This window comes from Lemur catta, chromosome 8 (genome assembly GCF_020740605.2).
Source record: "Lemur catta isolate mLemCat1 chromosome 8, mLemCat1.pri, whole genome shotgun sequence".
Lineage (NCBI taxonomy): Eukaryota > Metazoa > Chordata > Mammalia > Primates > Lemuridae > Lemur > Lemur catta.
Genome location: NC_059135.1, coordinates 19,741,293 through 19,762,806, shown reverse-complemented (window position 1 = coordinate 19,762,806; position 21,514 = coordinate 19,741,293). Strand labels below are relative to the sequence as shown.

Sequence of the window (21,514 nt, the reverse complement as noted above, 5' to 3'; positions counted from 1 at the left end):
CCTTCTTATGCTACTCTTGTTTTTCTGGAGTATAACTTCAAATACCCATAAAGAAAAGAATGTATAAAAAATAAACTTTCTGAGATCTTTCTGTCTGGAAATATCATTATTCTGCACACTTGATGGGTGTCTGGCTGTGTACAGAAGCCATTAGAAGCTTCTTTTTATCTCCAGTACTCAGACACATCAAAGATGTGTCTAGGCATGCCTCTTTTCACTAATTGTTCTGGGCACTCAGGAAGCCCTTTTAAATCTAAAAAATGTCCTTCAGATTTGGAAATTTAGAAAAAGAATGATTTTAACAGCTTGAATTTTTCCTGTAGAGTTTAAATTCAACTATCTCAGTTGGTCAAATTTTTTTTTGTTTTTAATTGCTAGAATTCAACAACTATAATTAAAAATGGACATTTTTCTTCTATGTTTAAAATAGTGTTTCTCAAATTATGATCAAGAACTTTGGAGATAGAACAGAACAGGTTTGAGAGAATAAGAGAAACAAAAGCTTAATAGACCAATATCCTTCCTAATATGGTTCCTTCAATTTGTCAACACTTATTAGAAAATCACAGGGCTCATTCTTTATATAAACCAACTATCATCCCTTATCTATACTTCCTTATCATCTCTTTTCCTTCTATCTAAATAAATTCAGTAGATCAAAAGTAAAGGTTTTTTTTTAAGTAATCACTTAAAAAGTGAATCAAAAGGGAAATATACTAATTTTGTTATTTTTTTCAAATTATAAAACAATGCCAGTAATTATTTTTCCTTTGGTGGTGTTGCAAGACATACAAAAACTTTAGATTTTCTTCCCATATTGGGAAAGAACAATCTTAAGCATTATCATTTCTAAGACCTTGCAAAAAAGATTTTTATAACATAAAGAGCTAAATTCTTCCAAATATCAAAAAGATAAAACAACTCCCCCTACAAAAAATAAAAAATAAGCCCCTCAATCCATATGTCAGTTTGATTGACCACATACTGTTTGGTCACTACACAAATACAAATTCTACATAAATAGTTAATCAGATCTATTGGGCTGAAATTTGGTAAGATCGGGAGACTCAGAGTCCGAGGTTTCTGAGTGGGATACTCACAGGTCTCCACCTTAGAATGTACTTGGTAATGTGAGATGGTTCCGGTGCATTCCACTGGATGGGATGAGAGTTGGGCTGACTGGGGGTCTCAGTGATAATTACTTGGACAGGACCAGTTGTGCCTGAAAATGAGAATGTGGGATTTAGTTATCTTGGGTATCTACTCACTTCAACTTAAAATTTGGTGTACATGGAAAGCCATCATTAAAGGCAGTTCTGCTTATCAGTACACATGACTATAATAAAATTATCTGGAATTAATTCATCCTTTTACATATTGACATTGGAAATCAATGCAACAAATCTGTTTTTGGTTGATAATTATTGTGCTTCACACGAGAAATGCAAATAGAATTTGTTTATAGCAAATAAAATAAAATTTTTCAAAATGCCTCTTAGCTTGCTTTTATATTCTTTATTTCCAAAGTAAAAATTCTGAGAAAACTGTGAAACACCCAAACAGAAATAATGTAATATGGAATATAAACTTCATTTACTTATTATATTAAGCCTCTTTAAGGCAAATTCTAATTTTTGGAGGTTTTCATCAAGAATGAATCTACTATCTAAGAAGGAAACAACATTCCAAAGGCCATAAGATATGATGTAAAACAAACACATTTCTAAATGGGGTAGAATCTTAGACAAATAGGCAAAGGTAATAATTAAAGACCTAGTTTTATTTCTCATCAGTCTAAGCAGCCTATCGGTTTGGAAAAAAATTCAAGTTTTATTTTTATTCAAGAAGTATACTCTTGGATCACACCATTGATTGGTTAAATTATTAAGAAATTAAATTAATTTTTTTCCAAAAGCAGTTGTCAATTCAAACAATCTTATGAAGTATACACTAAATTCAATATTTCCACATCTTGATATGTATCACTGTTACCAAAAAAATTTAAAGTATGGTTTTAGTTCTTTTGTTAAAAAAAGAAAAAAGGAAAATGAGAAGAGTAGAATCAATGTCTCAATAGTGTTAACTTCATTTGGAATCATGATAAAATAGCTGGAAAACTTATGCTTGCAGAACAGAAAACTGACTTTTTTTAAACACTATCCTCTTTATGATGTCAGTTGATGTTCAACTTACTAGAAACAAAAATAAAATTCCTTGTAATAACCTTTCCAAGAATTTCTAACTGATACTGTCAAACAGAGCAAAATTGTGCATATTCAATAAAGCACTTCACTGTTAATAATCTAATTAACAGACATGTTTTCTGAAAGTTTCTAGGAAAAAAGATGTTGATTTTCAAACTTTATTTCTTAGCTGTTAAATTCTCTTTGAAAACAAAATTTTCTCCAGCAGAAAAAATATATAACTTAGGTATCTGTGTCGACTCAAAAAGTCTAGAATAAAGTACTTCCACATCAGGAATAATTCAAAACTTGGTTGAAGATTAACAAATATTCTTTGAATCTTAATTTCATTTAATGTACATATTTCCAAGCCACAGGAAAACCGAAATTCATGCATAAAATTCTCAGTTTTCCATTCTAAAGTGGTACATATTTCACAGAACCAGGATGTTTGTTTCAATCAACTGGCAGGAGTTAATTCCATGTCCCTCTTTGAATCACCCCTTCTGTTCATGAAGAGTCTCACGAACGTAAATACATTTTTAAAGATAAATATTTAAGAAAAATTTTAGAGATGTGACTATTGAAAGTAATTCCAGGCAAATCAGTAAATATAGGACTATCGTGTCCTTAACCTATTTATAATTGGCTACTATAATTTCCTCAATAAAGAGACATCTGATGTGCATTTTTTTTAGTCTGCCAATCATGATTTTGAGAGGAAAAAACTTACGATGGTTAAAAATCTATTAAGTTTTAAAAAGACAAAGTAAATGACCTTTACTGTCCACATTTATGCCTAATCTCTCTTCTATGTACACAAGGACACAGGGAGAGGATGGCAGAAGGCAGGGAAGGGAAAGAGAAAAATGCTACTGCAATGGTTTTTACCCCAGCCAAAGAGGAGCAAAACTGCAGAAGTCTCTTTTCCTTCATAAGACTTCAAGCACTGGTCTGAAATTCTATGTTTAAACATGTCGGCTTACACCATAGCCCACCTTTAAAGGAAATGAACTGAATAGTAATAGGAATTTAACACATTTTTGGCAGGAAGTAAAGAGATTGCGCCGGTTGTTTGTTAGGCTAATTAAATACCTATTAATGCTACACTCTGTCCTATACTACATACAATTTGAAGATGAGAAAGTTAAAAATTATGTCATCATTTCTATTATTTAGATTTAAATTTTCGATAATCCTTTTGCTACTGGGTAGGCGGTATAACTTTTCAAATTAACGTAACTGGCATTTACTAGCAATTACCACTGTGAAATCTCTATTCTCTCTCTCATTCAGTATAATCAAGCTAACAATAAAATAGTAAATTAAAGATATGATACAATGTCTACACTTTTAAAATTAGTTTGAAATAAGGTCAAAATGAGTCATTTCCAGTCATAGTGGCCCTGGGGAAGTTAAACATTCATCATTTTTTGACCGAGTCCTTTTTTTCTCTATTTAATTTGCTGAGATCTATGCTTTCCGAGTTGCTTATTGACAAACCAAACGCCTCTTATCTTCTGTTAGTTTGAGCAACTCCGCTAAGCCCTCTGCAGGAGGAACAAACAGGGCAAGGCTCAGAGACAATCTGTTGGTAATCTGTTATTCCTTTATTCTTACCACATTCTTAAAAGCCCCACATGCCAGGCACGAATCATTGAGCAAACCAGACATACAGATAAGCACCAAAGAGCATATCTGAGGTCAAATGCCAATCCCCACTCCTCTAAATCTCCTCTGTGCTTGGTGGACTCTTGCTGTTACTCTCTTTAGAGAGTAGGAATAAGGTCAACATGCAAAACTCCAACGCAGGAGGACTCCTTCCCATCCAGATCTGATCTCTAAAATGTCCACCTAAATGCTTCCAGCAAGCAGCTATGTGGGCAGACTTATTTTAAAAGAGAGAGAAAAAAAAAAAAAAAAAAAAGACCTCTCTAAATCATTCAGGAGGAAATAATTCTCAGCAAATTGCCACACCAATTGCAATTATAAACATGGAAACAAGAGAGCACTTCTTTTTAATTTGGTTGCATCATTTAAACAAACAAACAAACAAACAAACCCAATTATACACTTTCTGAACTTACAGTACTTATACAAGCAATCAGATTTAAATATCTATTAAATTTTTTAAAAATTTAAGTGATTCCTACACCCAAATCCACTGCAAAATACTATTTTAGAGGTTGTTCAATTTGTCCTGTGAGCCTTCAAAATCAAAGTCACTGTCCCTTGCTGTGCGACTGTGTCTGAGGGTTCAGAAGAGCAGAATCGTCAAAGTTCCTGGAAAGGATACATCTGTGTAGTTGGAATTTAGGATTGTGACTGCTGACAGGAACTTTAAAGGTAATCAGCTGCAATCTCCCCATATTGCAGATGAGGAAATGAGGCATGAAGCTTGGCTAACACTGTCTTTAGCCAAATTGCTCCGTAGTTTGTTCTCCAAGATAGTGAATCTCAGCACATTATGGAGGGACTGACTTAATTTAATCTTAATTTCTGTCAAATGCAGATTCTGATGCCCTGAAAATCATTCTTTTTGTTTCTGAATGTAGGCCATGTTTTAAGTCTAAAGTTAATGGAGATTTTGGAGACTTTGCATTTCAGTAGTTGCTCAAATAACTGATGCCTAATAATTAGCTTTTCACAATGCAACACATTTTATTATAATCACTCAGTGAGTATTAAATCAATTTTTCCCCCAGAATGAATTATTAACACCCACAGGTAGGCATTGTATCTTCGTAACCTGAAAAAACCCAGCAATAAACATTTGGAAGTGTTTGAACTGTGTGGGCAGAGAGTTGACCAAGTTACTCAACTGCTGGCCCAGGATACTGTGTTCCAGACGCCAAGTGATCAAACAAATGAGAAGTTTGACACAGAGAGGATTTAGATGACATGCTGAATGAACACAAACCGTATGTGGTATTTCATGCCATGTCTCTAGGCAACTCCTCTGTAAGAACCATAATATAAAACTCCAATCCTTTACTCCCAGATAACTTACTTTATGATTTCTATTTCCATGTATGGCTGTGAGATGAAATTAGCCAGAGTGTTTTAACCTAATGGAATGTTCTATAGCATTAAGAAAAAAATTATATATGCACATTTTCAAATTCTTCCCAACCTCTTACTTGATAGAGAAAGAAAGGAAAATCATTTCAGTCAAAAATTCAATTGATTATTAGACAGTGATAAGACAAAAGGGTGGGAACGAGAGGAGACCCCAACTTAGGCATGAGAATATTAATAAACACTTCCCTGTTGCTGGACCCACTGGCAGTTCTCAATGTGCAATAATAGAGCTACTTACCTGGATAGGTCTGTAAAGGCTGACAATGCCACTCCCCAATGCCACGGCCATAGCAGTAGCACTGGTATCTGACACCATGCACATACTTCTCCCATGAGTCTCCAATTTGATAAAATGTCCGGGTCTCTGAATCCTGGCATTGGTCTATATGCAAGGAAAAGATAAACATCCTTGAAGACTTACAGCTACAAATTTAACTTCACTGTGCTAGTGCATACATTCTTAGTTTGAATAGAAATTTGCAAATGTCCTTACTGTAGCCCATGCAGTTAAAAAAATATTTTGTTCACATCTTTTATAGGACAATTAGTAGTAAGAAAGTAACCAGTAGGGGGGATATTTAGTTTTCTAAAAGGGTAATATTCCTAAATAAAAATGTAAAGATTTAGATTTCAGTATATATTGATACTAATTTGAGAAAAAATTAGTACACTTTACTCATATTAATGCAACTGGCTTACCAATTGAAATAGCAAGTGAAAATATGCAATACTTTTATGTTCTTTACTTCTTCAAAACTCAGAGAAACTAATTTTACATTTAAATGAATGAACTAGATTTTAAGTGTGATAACTCTCTGAGCAGCTTCTAAGAAAACCTCTCAGACTTCTCTCTCAGCTTTGGCAATCTCACATCAAACAAACTGATGTTATCAGTGTGTTTTCTTAGTGAGCCAGCTATCTCTTTTAGTAAAGGAATATTAATGAATTACCTTAAACTTTGGAGTGCTAGTAACATAACTCTTTTAAGTCTCCCAACCTTCACTGTTTGCTCAGTTCTACTATAAAGGGCAGCCAAAAAAAAGAGTATTTTGGAGGGAGATATTTACTGGCATAATTCTTTGCTTCTGTTTTTGCACAATTAGCAAAGGAAAATTCCTTTTCATAACATGGACTATCTTGGTGATTCAGAACCAGAGAATAAATTCCATTCAATTGCATTCATTACCAAATTCAGCAAAAAGCAGATATGACTACCAATATTGAGATTATATTAATATATTGGTTCATGATTAGAGAGAAGACTTTCAAAGCTCCCAGCAAGCAACTGATTGAAGTCTGGAGCCAACTTCAGTCATGTCACATCAAATAGCTTTTCTTATTTGAAACTGGCTAACCGTTCTCTGTGTCCAAAGTCAGCTAGGGAGATGGGGTCACTTACCGACGGGATCGCACTTCCATCTGCCCCGACCCTGGCCGAAGCACGTGCAGTTCAGCATGTGTCCCTCTTCGTGACGCTTGTGGAACGTGTCGTTCACGTTGTAAGTGATGTCGTCAACAATGCACTGATCTATTTAGGAAACAGTTGGATGGGTGCGATATGTTTTTTAAGTTCCACTTTGATAAAATAAAAGAAATTATGCTTTTCAAAGCGTACAGTTTCTTCCAGTTAATGATCAACACCTTCCACTAAAATAACTTTTCCACTGGCATAGAATAAACTTTTTTCAAAGCTTAGTCAGTCATCCGATTTTTGCCAAAAACAATTCTCTCATAAACTTGTAAATGTTGCGGAGGTTAAAGTATACATAATTGAAGAATGCAGTAAAATACACCTTCCTGTGAAAAGCCAATTTTTTAACAAATATGTATCTTGCTTTCTAACAAGTTCTTGCTTATTTGATGATTTCCTTTGTACCTCTGCTTGTATGTGATAAATGAGAAGATTAAACACATGTATACAGCACTCAGCATGGTGTGGTGGTCTGATCTGGTCTCTGGCATGGGGTGGAGGGAGGAAACATTTTAATTTGGGAAATAAGATGACATCTATAATGTTTATAAAGTTAAAAAAAAATAGGCCAACTCTGTCCCTCACTCTCTGAGAGATTCTGAGAAAGTGATTTTCCCTCTTTGGGTCTCAGCTTCTTCACCTGTAAAATGAGGAGTTGGTCTGTACAACTTACTACGGTCCCTTTCAGCTGCACAACATCCAATGCAATTATTATCACTCTTGGATTGTGTTGGCATTGGACACCACAACGGAGGACATATTCGGGCCAATAATCCTCACACTAGCTACATAGACTATTTATTAGCTGACAGTTGTACCTAAATATTACTTTTCAAATCAAAGAAATGGAAAACTAAAATGGTTTTAATAAATCAATATCTCCTCCTCTCATATAACTGGGTCCAAAGGGGAAAAACTAATCGGAACAAAGAAAATTCATCCCTGTATGTATTTGTCTCCTTAAATTTGGATCTGTAAGGATCTAATTTTAGAATAGCAAAGTCTTTTTTTCTTTACAGAAATTATTCGATCATTTCTAGACGTGAAGCCAGTGGCATAACCAAAAGCTAAAAGGATCAAATACTGTGTTCTCGCCTTTGAAGTCATCTTTTTGGCTCAGCCTAAGTACTTACATCCTGGGAATGTTTCAGAACCTTGGCATTACCATGCCAGCTTTTCTTAACTGGCTGTCTGAAAGGCAACACCTGTCCAGAACAGCAGACTAATGAATGGAGTGGCACTGCGTATTTCTTCTCCTGCTTTTGGCAAAGTACAAGTTTTCACATAAAAGTCTGCTTCCTTGTACACTTTGACCTCTCAAATGTTTTCATTAATAAGCCAGCGTACCTCGGAGCTGGGAGTAGGCAACACACGTCCACTCCCCACGGCCATTCCCAACACATGTGCACCTCATCATGTGGCCCATGTCATGCTGTTTATCCCACTGATCTCCAATGCGATACATGACCCCTTCATTGGTTGTACAGATTTCCTCGTGGGCTGTGTGGAAACAGAAGAGAAGTGCACTTGATAAACAGTCACGGGTCTAAACAGGTATGCATGCAATAATATCAGTCCCGTCTGCTCATTCTAAGCTCTCACTTGGGAAGAAGCCTTGCGTGGCTCAAAGGAACCTAAGTGCCTCTAAGTGGAGGCACAGAATTTTGAACCCCGCAGGGAGAAAACATGGTCTAAAGGTGAAATATATTGCAGAAAAGAGTTACAGGAAGGTTAGGGAATGTTAAACTAAGATAACACCTACACATTCATACAAAGAATTGGCACAGTTTTAGAAGTCTGGATTTGATTACTGCTCTATAATTTTCCCTAGTTCCAATTTATTCTGGTTCAAGGAAAAACTATGTGTTCGGGTAGAAAATATCAAGTAAAAGTGTGTTTTCCTTCTAAACCCAACATTTTCTTTTGTTGAAATGAGAGAAATAAAGGTAAGTGTAAGTAGTTTCTTTGCCTCAGTGCAATGCACGTTTGACAATGCACAGTGCACAGGCTCTTGCTTCTACAACTGGAAAATCGAAGGTAATCTATGGGGTCTTAAAATCTGAAAACAAATAAAGGGTATTGGTTCCACTCTCTCCATTTATACAAACTGGAAACTTTTCTTTTTAAAAGAAATTCCTTACCTGTCAGAAAGCATTGAGTTTTGGTCACTTTGGTACTTATTGATAAGTGATACATCTTATGCCAGTCAAACTATAATTATGTGTCAATATTGTAGGTCTGTGACTACAGCAGTCAGATGTGTATATAAATGTGTGTGTGTATATATGTAGGAAATGTTTTAAGCTACTCAGTTGTGTGTTCTTTACAGAGACAAACCTATGCAAATTTATATTTCCCGAACTTTAAGTATTTTTATTGTACAGTATTTATATATTTTGGACATTAAACCATGTCAATGGGATTTAAAAATTATACAAATAATTATCCTATTATATATTCTTTTCAATTCTTATGTATTTGATATAACATAACATACATATCACATAAGTTTTCTGATGTCTTAAAATTGTCTTAATAGGTGAAATAGGAGCAAACTGGACACCAGTCTTCTGTCTCGACTCCCTAAATGGTTGTCCACAAAGGCAACCCACAAGGACTTCTTCTTACCAGCCATGGGGCAGAATCCAAACTTCTGGTCAGCATCATAGTTCTGTGTGGTTCCACACCATTTCATGTTGTCTCTTCTGCCCTCAGAAGTACAATCAGTGTAATTGTGGTTGTTGTACAGGAAGGGGAAGTGGCACAAGGCACCATTGGAATTGCCACCTCGAGTTTGAACCAAAACTGCCCGAAACAACACACAAAAAGGAAGAAAAAGATTACAACTGAGTTTTCCAATGTATGAGAGGGAAATTACTATGGAAAGGTTCTGGGAGAGCCAGGTCTCTGCAGTTAATTCACAGAGAGTCTATCTCAGAATGAAAGATGTCTGATAATATAGTTCTAAGCTTCTTAGTGTATTCACCTTCACTTTCAAGATAGATTTAAGTCCCATTTTCACTCTCATATTCTCAGCCAAAAGAAAAAAAAGATTAAATGCTAGCTTTGAATAAAACATAGTTTTAACCAGAAAATAAGTAAAGCCACTCAGACATCCACATTGTGTATTTTTCAGCCTTGTGGGATCACCTACTGATTTCGAAATACAAGTATCTTTAAACGCATCATAATCCCAATGTGTCAAAATGAATGAACTGAAAGGCTGTCCCTTGGTGTCATTTCCCAATAGTACATGGAAGCATCCTCAGCTGCTACATTAGCTCCTTATCTCTTGGGTCTAAACTGAGCAAAAGTGATGCTTCCTGTGCAGCCTCAAAATTAATGGCCAGACTGCTGGCAAATAAAAGTAGGGCGTGAGAGATGAGTTTTTCTCACTGCTGCAGTTTCTCCTGGGGACACTCACCGGTATGGTCTGTACAGAAAGAATATTTCTGGTCTTGCTCATAATTTGAAGTTGTGCTGCACCAAAGATGTCCATCCTGTCGCCCTTCTGTGGTGCAGGAGTAGAAAGTCCTGCCATTGTAGGTGAACGGTAAGACACATGGCTCCCCGTTTGAATTGCCACCGTAAGTCTGGGTTATAGCTACAAGCATAACAAAAAGAGTCTCAGTAAATACGGCTACCTTATCTCCCACCAGTAAGCAGCTGCTAATTTATAGCTTAAATGAGAGACTGAGCTTGTGCCCTCAAAGGAAAAAGCTCTAAGTATAGATAATCATCTGGTTCATTTCAGTCAAAATGCATTACCCAGGAAGCCATGTCTACTGTGGATAGAATGACACCTGAGTTCTTCTGCAGATGTCTTTTGTTACCACTGCTGTTTCCTGCCTCAGTTTCTCTATTTGTAAAGCTATATTAATACAATTAAGGATGCTGCTTAAGGGTGCTGGGGGGGAGAGGATATGTATGACAGTATCTGTGCCATTAAGAATTAATATATGAGGTTATTCTAGGGGAAAAGTCAAGTGTACCAATTCTTATTGCTATAGTTACTGCCACATTTGTAGCTCAGAAGAGTGCGTTAGGTTATTGAAAGACATTTACATCACAAAGCTGCTGAAATTTGAGATTTACAGTATAAAATATAGATGATTAGCTATTCAGAAAGCAATTATCTTGTAACAACATTTTAGACAAATAAAGATAATACATACAGTGGGATTCCCATGACTGGAAAGAAAATACATAGACTGAAAAGACTGGAAGAAAATATATCAAATGCCAACCCTGATTGTTATCAAAGGGTGGTAAGATTACATGCTTTTCTTGTTTTATTGTTTCACATTAAATGAATGTATTGTCTTATAAAAACTAAATAATGAAGTCATCAGTACTATTCTTTGCCAGATAATGCATACCTGTCTCTTGGCAGCTGACTCCATTGCCCAGGCAAGTGCAAAGCATTTGCTTATTTCCTTGTGTCTTCAGCCACTGCATCCCCACAGAGTAGACCACACCACTGTCTGTGACACAGTGGCCATATGGGGCAGGCTGGGGGTGAGGCTGGGGCTGGTAAATGGCTGTTCGAACATCTGCGAAGGAGCCAGGTCCTAAGGGCACGAGAAATGACAGTTGCAAAATTAGATGAGAGAAGACAACTGGCTGCTTTCTGGAGTCAGGATGTTTGGGGTCTCACAGAGGTTACTCTGCAATCCGTGTCATTTCTAGCCCAGAACTGGAAAGAAATGCCCCTTCCATTCTGCACTGGCTTTTGCATTTAGCCTGGGAAATAATCCACAAGAGTCTACCAATTGGTCTCCGTCCTCCAGCTACTCTAGAGCTACCGGGATTATATTTCTAAATCACAGACATTATTCTGCCAGTCGATACCACAGACACCTTCCACAAATCCTCACCCATCCATGTAACTCTGAGCTCACTGCAGGGTGCCTTGGGCAGCTGGCCTGGATTCTCAGGAAGTTTTGCCCCCTCCTTCTGCATTTCGTCTCTCCTCCAGATTATTTGTGTGATTCTGTTGTGTTTCTTCCAAAACCAGTCAATCCATTTAAAGACAGCTTTCTTCTCAGAGTAACACAACAGAATATGTTGATCTTTTCTTTAAACCAGCAGAATGGAGTTAGGACTGATGCTAACATGACGGGTAGACTGAATCCAACATCTCCCTGGGTGCTGCTGGACACTGGAACCCAAAGATACTCCATAGACCAAGGATCCCCACATCAAATGTACTGAGGAGACATGGCACCTGTCCCCATACACCCCACCTCAGACAGTCACAATGCAAAGGAACATATAGACCTGGTAGAGAAAGTTCCATTTTCTTTAACCTAGTGTTTCTCAAACTTTTTTCAACAATGGAAACTTTTCAGTAGAGTATTAGTAATATTAATAAAAATAGCTAAAATTTATTAAGTGTTTACCCACATTGAATTCCCCATTACCCTTTTAATCATTTTGGTAGATTAATATTTATATATTTTTGGGTCAACAGCAATTTTATTGATAATCATCAAACAACTCAAAAATATTATCAAATCTAATCTTGCTCACCTTCACAAGCGCTCAGAGCAAGATTAAAAGCTCATCAAAAGGAGAAAAATCCAAATATATTTTTAGCTAAATGCCTAATTTCTGAGGGGCTAAACAGCAATGCTGGCATACCACATAGTTAAAACTTGATCAAAACATATTAAAAATAGTAAGAGGGGAAGTGCACACCCTTGATTGCCGTATTTCTTTCTTCAGACTCTAACAACACATTTATGATGCAAAAATCTTTTTCTCATATCAGAAATGATTAAAACATTTTTTTAAAACAAGAATATTTAGATATAGTGTCTTTCATTTCTATTTCTCAGTCCCCTCTGAATTTCTGAAATTTTGAATGCCAATACATGGAGAAAATGATCATAACATGAAAGTGTAAAGTGAATGCCAATACATGGAGAAAATGATTTCCTTATTTTATGGAATGCAACCAAGTTCGCTGAAGCATGGAGCCACACATTATAGGATTGTTTCCACTACAAGAAGAGCTGAATGTCAGGACAAGGAAGTACATTCCATTTTGTAAAGGAACAAATGTACTTTTCTCCTTTTTCCTAGCAGAACCAAGTAGTTATATAGATAATCAGAACTCTCTCATTTCCTTTAAAGGAACTTCAGATATTCAAAAAATATATATAGGTATGTGTGTATCTGTCTATGGTATGTTGTTTTATATTAGCAGTCTTTTAAATCTCAGTTTTATCTCTTGGAGCTATATCTAGTTTTTCTCCCCCTAAGATAAAGACTTTAATTTTTCTCCAAAATTTAAAACTTGGCACTAAAAAAAGTTATAACAACTAACAATTTGAAAATGAGCTGAACTTACTAGCTACAACACTGCAAATTATCCCCAAATGGCAAGTCAAGGGATAGGTGGGTTTGCCCTGGTTTCCCATTTCAGTCCCTGTTCCTCCGTCCCATGCCTCACCGGTGGCTGTGGTCTGCAGAGACGCGTGCCTCTCACACTTCCACTCCCCTCTGCCGTTGCCTGTGCAGATGCACTGGAGCAGGTTTCCTCGGTTATCTTTCTTGCTCCAGGTATCTCCAATTCTATAGGATGTCCTCGTGTCCTGATCGTTGCATCTGTCTGTGTCACAAAGGAAGCATTTAAAATGTAAGTCAGGTCGAGAGTGGCAAGTGGTCAATTCAAACCTAAAAAAGAAATGCTGCATAGTAAATAGTTTAATGCTCAGTAATCATCATTTTTTGGTAACATGTTCATATTCAGCTCTGGTACTGCAACCAGAGCAGTACATGAAACTTCTGAAAGATGAGATTCCATTTGTTACAGTGGAAAGGGAGCTGCATGGTTTAGTTTAGTTCCACCTCTGTGTTTGCCAAAAAATTTTATTACTATCTTTCATTACTTTTTTTTATAGTTTTTACACCATTCCTTTGACCAAATTCATTCTCTGGCATTCTATTATTCCATCTTTTTCTTTCTCAGGCTCTCCCAGGCTTTTTCTTAGTAATTACTGTGGATGACCCGCATTTCAATAGGGAGCTTTCTTTAGAAAGCTAGGAACAACGCAGGTCTCCAAGGGTCTCCACCAACTGCTGCAAAGAAGCTATGCAAAGATAGTAGCATCCCTTTCTTCATTTGTTATGTAAAAAAATTCAGAAGACTAATGATTTCTTTGACTAAAATGTTCTCTTCTCTCCCTTACCCCCAAACACCTACAGCATTTAAAAACCACTAGCAAAATAGTCCCTTAAATTCTCCAGTGTTAGCCTTCCAATGGAAAAGTAGGATTATTGATGTATAATGATAATTTGTAACTAAATTACCATCAGTCTATATGTCCCTTTATCTGGCAAATAGATTGTTTAGATTACAATCCACCTTTGTCCATATGCTACCTTGTGAGCGTAGAGGATCTAATTTGTGAATCAGATACTACTGCAACTACTGGGTAGAGAAAAACTAATGACACAGTTGATGTATGCTCATACAAATACACACCCACACTGACCTGCCCTAAGAATGGAAGTTTGAATGAAGGTATAATTGCTGTTTAGAGCTTTTCTCCAAATCCCAGGCTGAAAGTACTACCATCCCCTGAGCCTCCACAACACTATTTTCGCTATTCTTTTAAAACGTTAATGTTATGTTTGTAGATGATAAACAGGTATAAGACCTTGTCATCACCCTGACCTACTAAGTGCTCTCTGAAGGCTGGGTTAACGTCCCATTCGTATCTGTGTCCCTATGACACCTTGTGCAAAGTAAGTACTTATAAAATTTTCTAGAATAAATGACTTTTCTTTGAGAAACTTTTCCCAATTTGCTAGTAGAAAGTTTTAAAAAAAATCAATGTTTGAATTAGACATCTAATTTATCTTAAGCTAAAATATTGCCACAAAGGTCTTGGAAGTCTGAGGATCACAACAACATTTTAAATGCATAAGATAGAATCAGCACGTTTCTTAAGGAAAGATTTGGTTAGAATTGTTATCACTTTCCATGAGAGGCTTATTTTTTGCTAGCAAAGAATTTGAATGTGGACGATGGCTATTTTAAGATAGTTAAATATTTTAAGCGAGATGAACAAAATAGGTTCCAAATATTTAGAGTTGATTTTAAATTTATTTATATCACCAATAGGTTAATGGCTGTTTTGCTTCAGCAAACTCTATGGTTGTTATTAGTTTGAAATGGCAAAAAAGGAGCCTTAAAACTCGAAGGTAATAATTAAGACCTCAAGACAATCTTAGAGCGGTAAAGTTGCCTAAGGGTAGATTCTTTATAACACTAATAAAAAGCTCTTTACCTATAAAAAGGATAGAGACACTATCCTTAACTCCACAGTAGACAAATCATTTTAACCTACAAGATAAACACTTTTTATTTTCATCCATTTTGCTTATGAATATGCCTTATTTAAATTTCAGACATAGAAGGAAACTTAAACCTTTAGAGTTTTGTTCAATTCCATGGCAATAGCATCCACGTGCCAAAACATGCATTTGCATGTTATTTGAATGATTTCTTTGCTCTTACCACTTGAAAAATATCTCAGTAATAATTTACATTAAACATTGGCCACTAATCTTCAGGTCCATGACACATTTGGCATTTGTATAAATATTAAAGTTCTCTTTTAATAGCTGATAGTCCATTAAGACCTCATTGAACTAAGATTTTTTTTTTCTATTTATTTAGTCTTCTCTGAAGTTGGTCATGAAATTTTTTTTGAAATCCAAAAGTTACCAAAGCACGTTGGTGTATGGGGTGTATTCCAAGTGATGCAGTACTACAATTCTCTCTAGGAATTCAGAAAACAGTATCTGGCTTAATACGTAACATAAAAATCTAAAACATACTTCTAGACGTGCAAGTGATGCGCCCGCTGCCTTCTCCCAGACAAGTGCAATCCACCATCATCCAGCCTTGATAAGGCTTTTCCCAGGTTTCCCCAACAACGTAGGAAGTCCCAGCAGCATGATCAAAACATTTCTCAGCTGTAGGGAAATTTGGAAGAAAAACAGAAAAATAGGGTTATTTTGCATTGTGCAGCCTCCCTGTAATTTAAAGTGTATGTGTAAGCAAAAATTCAGCCACATTTTTTTATAAGTGGCACTCTGTTCAGAAAGAAAGGCACACCCTGCGTCTAAGCACATAGTAAGTAGCCAAAGCAAAAGAAAACTCAAGCTGACTTGGCAGGCAGAAATTCCGTTCTCCTAATAAGTACATGGACTGCATATTTTCAGCTAGTCGCAAACTTCACACCAGCACTTTGAGTAACAAGGATCTATGCCTGTATCTGGTCTGTGGGAGATCACAGATGCAAAATTCCACTCTCAATTATGAATGACCAATTGTGAATTTGGAATGGCTAAATAAAACGACAATAAAGCTGTTTAAAATTTTGGATTTCTATAGAAACAAAGACAAAACAAAACAAAATTAAAACCTCTGAATTAGAGAACAGCAAGTAAACAGAGTCAAATTCATAGCCAGAAACTTTTGGACTTGTACCTATATAGTTCTACTGAGGATCAAGACCAAAAGAAGCTCAACAATTTTTAATTTGAAAAGAAATGACCAATATGCAACTGAGCACACACTATTTTGCATTTCAGTCTAGTGCATTTCATAAAGAAATGTGTCAAAAGTCTCATTTTTCTTTTAAATAAATATCTTGTCCAAAGAGACTGAGATCAAATATTAGACAAAAGAAATTACTTCATCCTAAGTCTTTCAACTCTATCCTGTGCTTTTGAAAAGTTAGGGTTTCTATATATAGTTAGTATTTTTTGATCTGTTTCCTTTAAGAAGACTATGGATTATATAACCTTTCATTATTTCAAATAAAATTCCCACTTCTTTATTTTTAAATTGGAATTCAGGTCTCTTGTCCATGTAAATGTGATTTTGGTCCAGCTCAACATTACAAATGAGGGTCTCCAGCCACTGTTGGTTCCCAAGAGTCACGCACCGATGGGCTTGCAGGTCCACTCTCCTTTTCCGTTACCAAGGCACACACACTCTAACATGTAGCCACCAGTCTCATGTGGTCTCCTCCAGGTGTCACCGATCTTGTAGGACTGACCTCCTTCATGGCAGCGGTCTATTGAAGATACAAAGCAAATGTTAGGAGAGAGTAGAACAGAAAACTAAAAAAAAAAAGTCTCATGTTCCACCCAGGATAGGTACTAAGGCTGGCCAAAGTAGAGACAGGGAGAACAGCTTTGCCATCAGAGGCAGGGGGAAAGTTAACAGGTCTGGTCACTTTGGGTCTATTCAATTAAATGTGTTGCTTAAAGCACAATGGAAAAACGTCAGAGAACTCTGAATGGCAAAGAAAAGGTCATAAATTCTGGTTCCCCAGAGAGATCACAGGAAATTGGGTCCTAAAAGCAGAAAAGAACGCCTGGGAGGCATGGCCTTCACTCATACACAGCAGGTTGAGCCTGAGACTAATGCAGTGAAAAGGCCCGGCAGGCATAACAACCCAGCTTTCCAGAATATGGGAGTAGGGAGTATGGGAGTAGGGAGAGTTCGTATTTCACCCTAGGAGAGAAATGTCATTTGGATAGAAAGCAACCAGGTATATACATACAAAGTGTGAAAATCCTGGTACTTTTCTAGGCTGCTAAGCCCAAAGGCACATTCAGAGGCTGCACTGTCCACTAGATTGTAAACACCATGTGCCATTGACTCTTGAGATTTGCCTATCAACTTGGATAAACCCTAACATTAAGTACAGGAAAGTTGACTGGGTCTATTCACAAGGAATTGACTTATTTTATTGGACAGAAGCCTTTAAGATGATTTATGTTAAAAGATGGATTAAAAAAATTAAATGCTATGTTAATAGAATCTATTGGTAATCCAGTGAATCATACTGGAAAGATTGCCTTAGCTAAACTAGAGTTGATGAGTCAGCCCAGTCCCTAAAGTTCCTTAGAAAATATTATTGGGCTAATCATTCTATATTATTCTTGGGAATACCAAGAGTGCTTCCTGGGTATAACCTATTGGTTACAGAGTAACTGTTTCTGTGAGATGCAAGAGGGTCTCTGCATTGCAAACAAGAGACGACAGACACATCTCTGATTCACTCTTCATGAACATCTTCCCAAACACTGCAGAAACTCATGTGATCAGTCTGGTGCAAGAATGCCCAGGTAATTTAAAATGGACAATTCCTTTAAGCATGTCTTACTGAAATGGAACCCAAGAAATCTACCTGGTTACACTATGTACACACACACACACACACACTCTCTCTCTCTCTCTCTCTCATAAATCCACACACATTAAACACTGATTGTATCCGTGCTCATACATATCTTTAAGAAGCACAGGAATCAGTTGGATGACCACATAAAAGCACCTGGTCACCAAGGGTAAATCCCCCAAATAGGACTATCCAGTTATGGATAACAGAAAATGACAGTGATGGTAATAGAGAGAGTCATATTTCTGATATCTTAGCATCATTTTACTGAACGTCTTCCTTACTTGCAATGGTGCAGCTTATTCTCCCTCGCCCAGCCCCAATGCAGGTACAGTCCCAGATCATGGCATCTTTAGGGCGCTCATAAGTGTCGCCCACTCGGTAAGTGTTTCCGGTGTACTTGTCAAAGCAAGTCTCTTCAGCTGAGGGGAAAGGAAAAGTCCATGTGAGCTTCACTGAGGTAAAAGTTTCACTCGTCCAATAATCCCATCCAGAGGAAAACGCACTTTTGTATTCTACAAGTAGCATGGTACAACTGAAGGTTTAAATTGAAATGAAAGATACAGATTTTATCCTACGCCCTAATAAGGCCACAGTGTTTGACCTTTGACAAGTTCTCGAGTTTTCTGTATTGTAAAAAATTCTCCAGCCCTTAAGAAAAAGCCATCTAAACCACTATCTTCTAATGGGGCTAGATTGTGAAGAAAGAGGTTCAGATTCCAATCTCTGACTCAGGAAGTTAAACCAAGGTCCACATAAAAAGCAAACAATTTGAATACCCCACCTCCCTCCAGGCATTGACACTAGATAATCCTGCCATTTCCATTTTAGCCTCATCTGGGCTTCTCTGATGAAGTTGCTGTAATTTACAAGAAACATACCAATGGTCCTAAAGGAATGAGAACTTTGGAGGGGCCAGTGGTTTTGTGTTAACTGCGGCTAACAGATCACTTTACAATACAGTACCCAGTGTGTTTTCTGGCCCATAATCTTACAGTTTAAGATTTGAGATTACTTTCTAACAAATTAAAATTTTATAAATAAATGCTTTCTTGAGGGAGGACACACAAAAATCTCTCATTTTCTCATCAAAAACTTTGGGAGAGTAAAAGAAAAAGAAGATTCTAAGCACCAGCTTGGGATAGATTTATTTCTTTGCTTTAAAGGTAAAAGCACGTGAAAAGCAAATATAAGCAGTTACTAAATGTTTACAAGAAGAAAATGACAGACAGTTCTATTAGAAAGATAGTGTATGTATTTTGTACTTACTAATGCAAAGTGTAATTAACAAGCACCCTTCATCTATTAAAAGACGCTGACTTCGGGGCTCCCCCCCACTTACGTTCAGGTTTGCTCTCGCAGTTAAAACCTCGGCTCCCTCCATAACAGGTACAAACCAAGGCATTGCCTAGGTAGGTGCGTTCCCACTGTTGATTTATCTGATAGTGTTTCCCATTGTCATAACAACCGGCTGTAAATAATTGAAGGAAAACGTTATTATAATTCTATCCCTCTTCCTTTTTTCCAAATTGCGGGAATTTTCTTACACAACTAAATTGATGAGCCTGAGTACCAAACACAGAAAAATAAATTATCAGAACACCAGGAAACTTAAAAGCAATATTCTATTAAAATATAGTTATAGAAACTAGCTACCCAAAGAATTATCCAGAATTCAGACACATATATATTGAGGTATTCTTTTTCATTTTTTTCTTTTAACTTAGCTAAAAATTATACAGTGATGTCATTTCCATCTGGCCAGGGGTCTACATGGAAAAAGTGGAAACATTTTGAAAGGCAGATAACTGAAATTGCATTTTAAAACGTGCAAGGAACTTTAATGTTCTTTGGGGGTAATAGTCAAGAAGGACAACTTTAAGCAGTTTCCTTTAGCCAACGCAAAGGGAGGGTGTGTCTTTGAAAAACTGGAAAAGGAATTCCAATCTCTGTTCTTGGTGAAGTTTTGTGAGGGGCCCCAAACCAATCTGAACCAATTACATCTCTTTCAAGTTAGAAACAACATGGCTATTTAGCTACCCTCTTCCCACCCCCATTTTGAAAATATTTAACCAACTATTTAGTAACAAAGAAAATAAGGAGCAGTTGAGGACCATACTAATCCCAGATGGAAAGTTTATAGGCACGCATCATTCTTCTCTTTTAGGGCAAATTTTGATTACTTCAGAGAAGGACCGTCTGAACGTGCAGAATTGATTAGAACTCTGGGGGAGACCGCAGAGCCCCTGTCCTCCAATGCATTATCTTATCCCAGGCCCTCAGAACCAGCCTGCTCAAAACCAGAGCCTTTTGTGTCCACAGCTGGTTTCTCTCAATAAAGCGCGCACACACTCGCGCACACGCGCTCGCAAAACTTCAGCCACAACTTTGGTCGGCTTTGCGGTCCCGTCCCCGGGCAGCCTGTTCCAGCCGCGAGCAGTACTCACGCTTGTTCTGACTGACAGCCATTGGGACCTGGGGCTCAACGATTTGCTGAGCCTGCCTCTTGCTCTTCGAGGCTCCAGCGGAGGGCACCGCTGTCCCCATGCACAGGACGGCCAGCAGCAGCAGCCCGGGTCCCGGACCCCTGAGCATCTTGAGACGGTGGGGGGAGAGACGCCCTCACCAGGAGGCAAGTTGCCACCAAGTTTGGTTCCCTTCGCAACCTGCGGGAAAAGTCCCTTCCAATGCCTCCCGGGGGTTGACGCCTCCTAGAAGGTGGGGGCCAGAGGGTGGGGAAGGGGACAGAGGGGATGGAGAAGACGACAGGAGTTGTGGCTGCAGGTCCCCGCTCCCCGCTCGCGCCTGGGGCTCCCTCTCCTCCCCCTGTACAGCACAGCCGGCGCGGGCGGCCGAGCTCCGAGCGCCGGGACTTATATGGGACAGTCCCCTCCCGCCCCCCGCGAGGCCCCGGGCGCCGGGGAGGAGGGACCCGCCCGAGTCCCCCCCGCCCCTCCCGCCGCCGCCGCCGACCGCGCGCCGATTGGCCCGAGCTCCGGGTGACGTCACGGGGGACTGTGGGTTCGCCGCGAACAAAAGAGATGCTGATCGCCCGCCAGCGCTGGGTCCAGAGAACTTTTTTTCGGTTTCCTTTGCGGTCGTCAAACTTTTTGGGGGCTGGGGGAAGGGATGGCAAGCGGCTGTAAAGGGGTAGACTGGGAGGAGAAGGAGAGGCTGGACGTGTGTGTTGCAAGGCTTCCCCGCCCACCTTCCCTTTTCTTTTTTATTAAGGGTGGTGGTGTTTGAGGACATTGCATCACCTCTGGGGGGGAAAAAGTGTCTGCTTACTGGAGTGTATTTTGTGGAGAAGAAAAACCATAAAGTAGTCACCACCTTGCAGCTGTAGGAATCCAGATTTTGCAGTCCAGGGCGGGGCGGGCCCCCCCCCCCCGTTCCCTTTCTGGGGCTAATGTGCGCCGACTTGGGACTCGTTGCCTTCACAGCTTCCTGTTCAGACTCCTGGGCCAGCGCCGTGGCCGCCTGGTTCTGAGACAGGGCTGGCCGGGGAAGGGGCAGCGGAGGGAAAGGCCCTTTAACTCTGCTTCTACTAAGTACCAGGGGTTCTG

The 21,514-nt window shown here is 38.3% G+C and overlaps 1 protein-coding gene across 10 annotated transcripts in view; it reads right to left on the bottom strand.

Moving 5' to 3' along the window:
- FN1 (fibronectin 1) overlaps positions 1-20,897 on the bottom strand; it is a 66,285-nt gene extending 45,388 nt beyond the window's left edge. For 5 of the 10 annotated variants that reach the window (XM_045560151.1, XM_045560154.1, XM_045560152.1 and 2 more), the window contains exons 1-13: positions 20,396-20,820; positions 19,291-19,419; positions 18,233-18,370; positions 16,704-16,835; positions 15,589-15,726; positions 13,193-13,351; positions 11,115-11,306; positions 10,160-10,339; positions 9,364-9,540; positions 8,083-8,235; positions 6,664-6,792; positions 5,503-5,646; positions 1,101-1,222 (exon numbers count right to left, since the gene is read on the bottom strand). In XM_045560151.1, the coding sequence (XP_045416107.1) occupies positions 1,101-1,222; positions 5,503-5,646; positions 6,664-6,792; positions 8,083-8,235; positions 9,364-9,540; positions 10,160-10,339; positions 11,115-11,306; positions 13,193-13,351; positions 15,589-15,726; positions 16,704-16,835; positions 18,233-18,370; positions 19,291-19,419; positions 20,396-20,543 (1,941 nt within the window). In that variant the 5' untranslated portion in view covers positions 20,544-20,820. Of the gene's footprint in view, positions 1-1,100; positions 1,223-5,502; positions 5,647-6,663; positions 6,793-8,082; positions 8,236-9,363; positions 9,541-10,159; positions 10,340-11,114; positions 11,307-13,192; positions 13,352-15,588; positions 15,727-16,703; positions 16,836-18,232; positions 18,371-19,290; positions 19,420-20,395 lie in introns of all 10 variants that reach the window. The other 5 variants (XM_045560156.1, XM_045560157.1, XM_045560158.1 and 2 more) reach the window with 2 other exon arrangements.
- Positions 20,898-21,514: the final 617 nt, after the last annotated feature.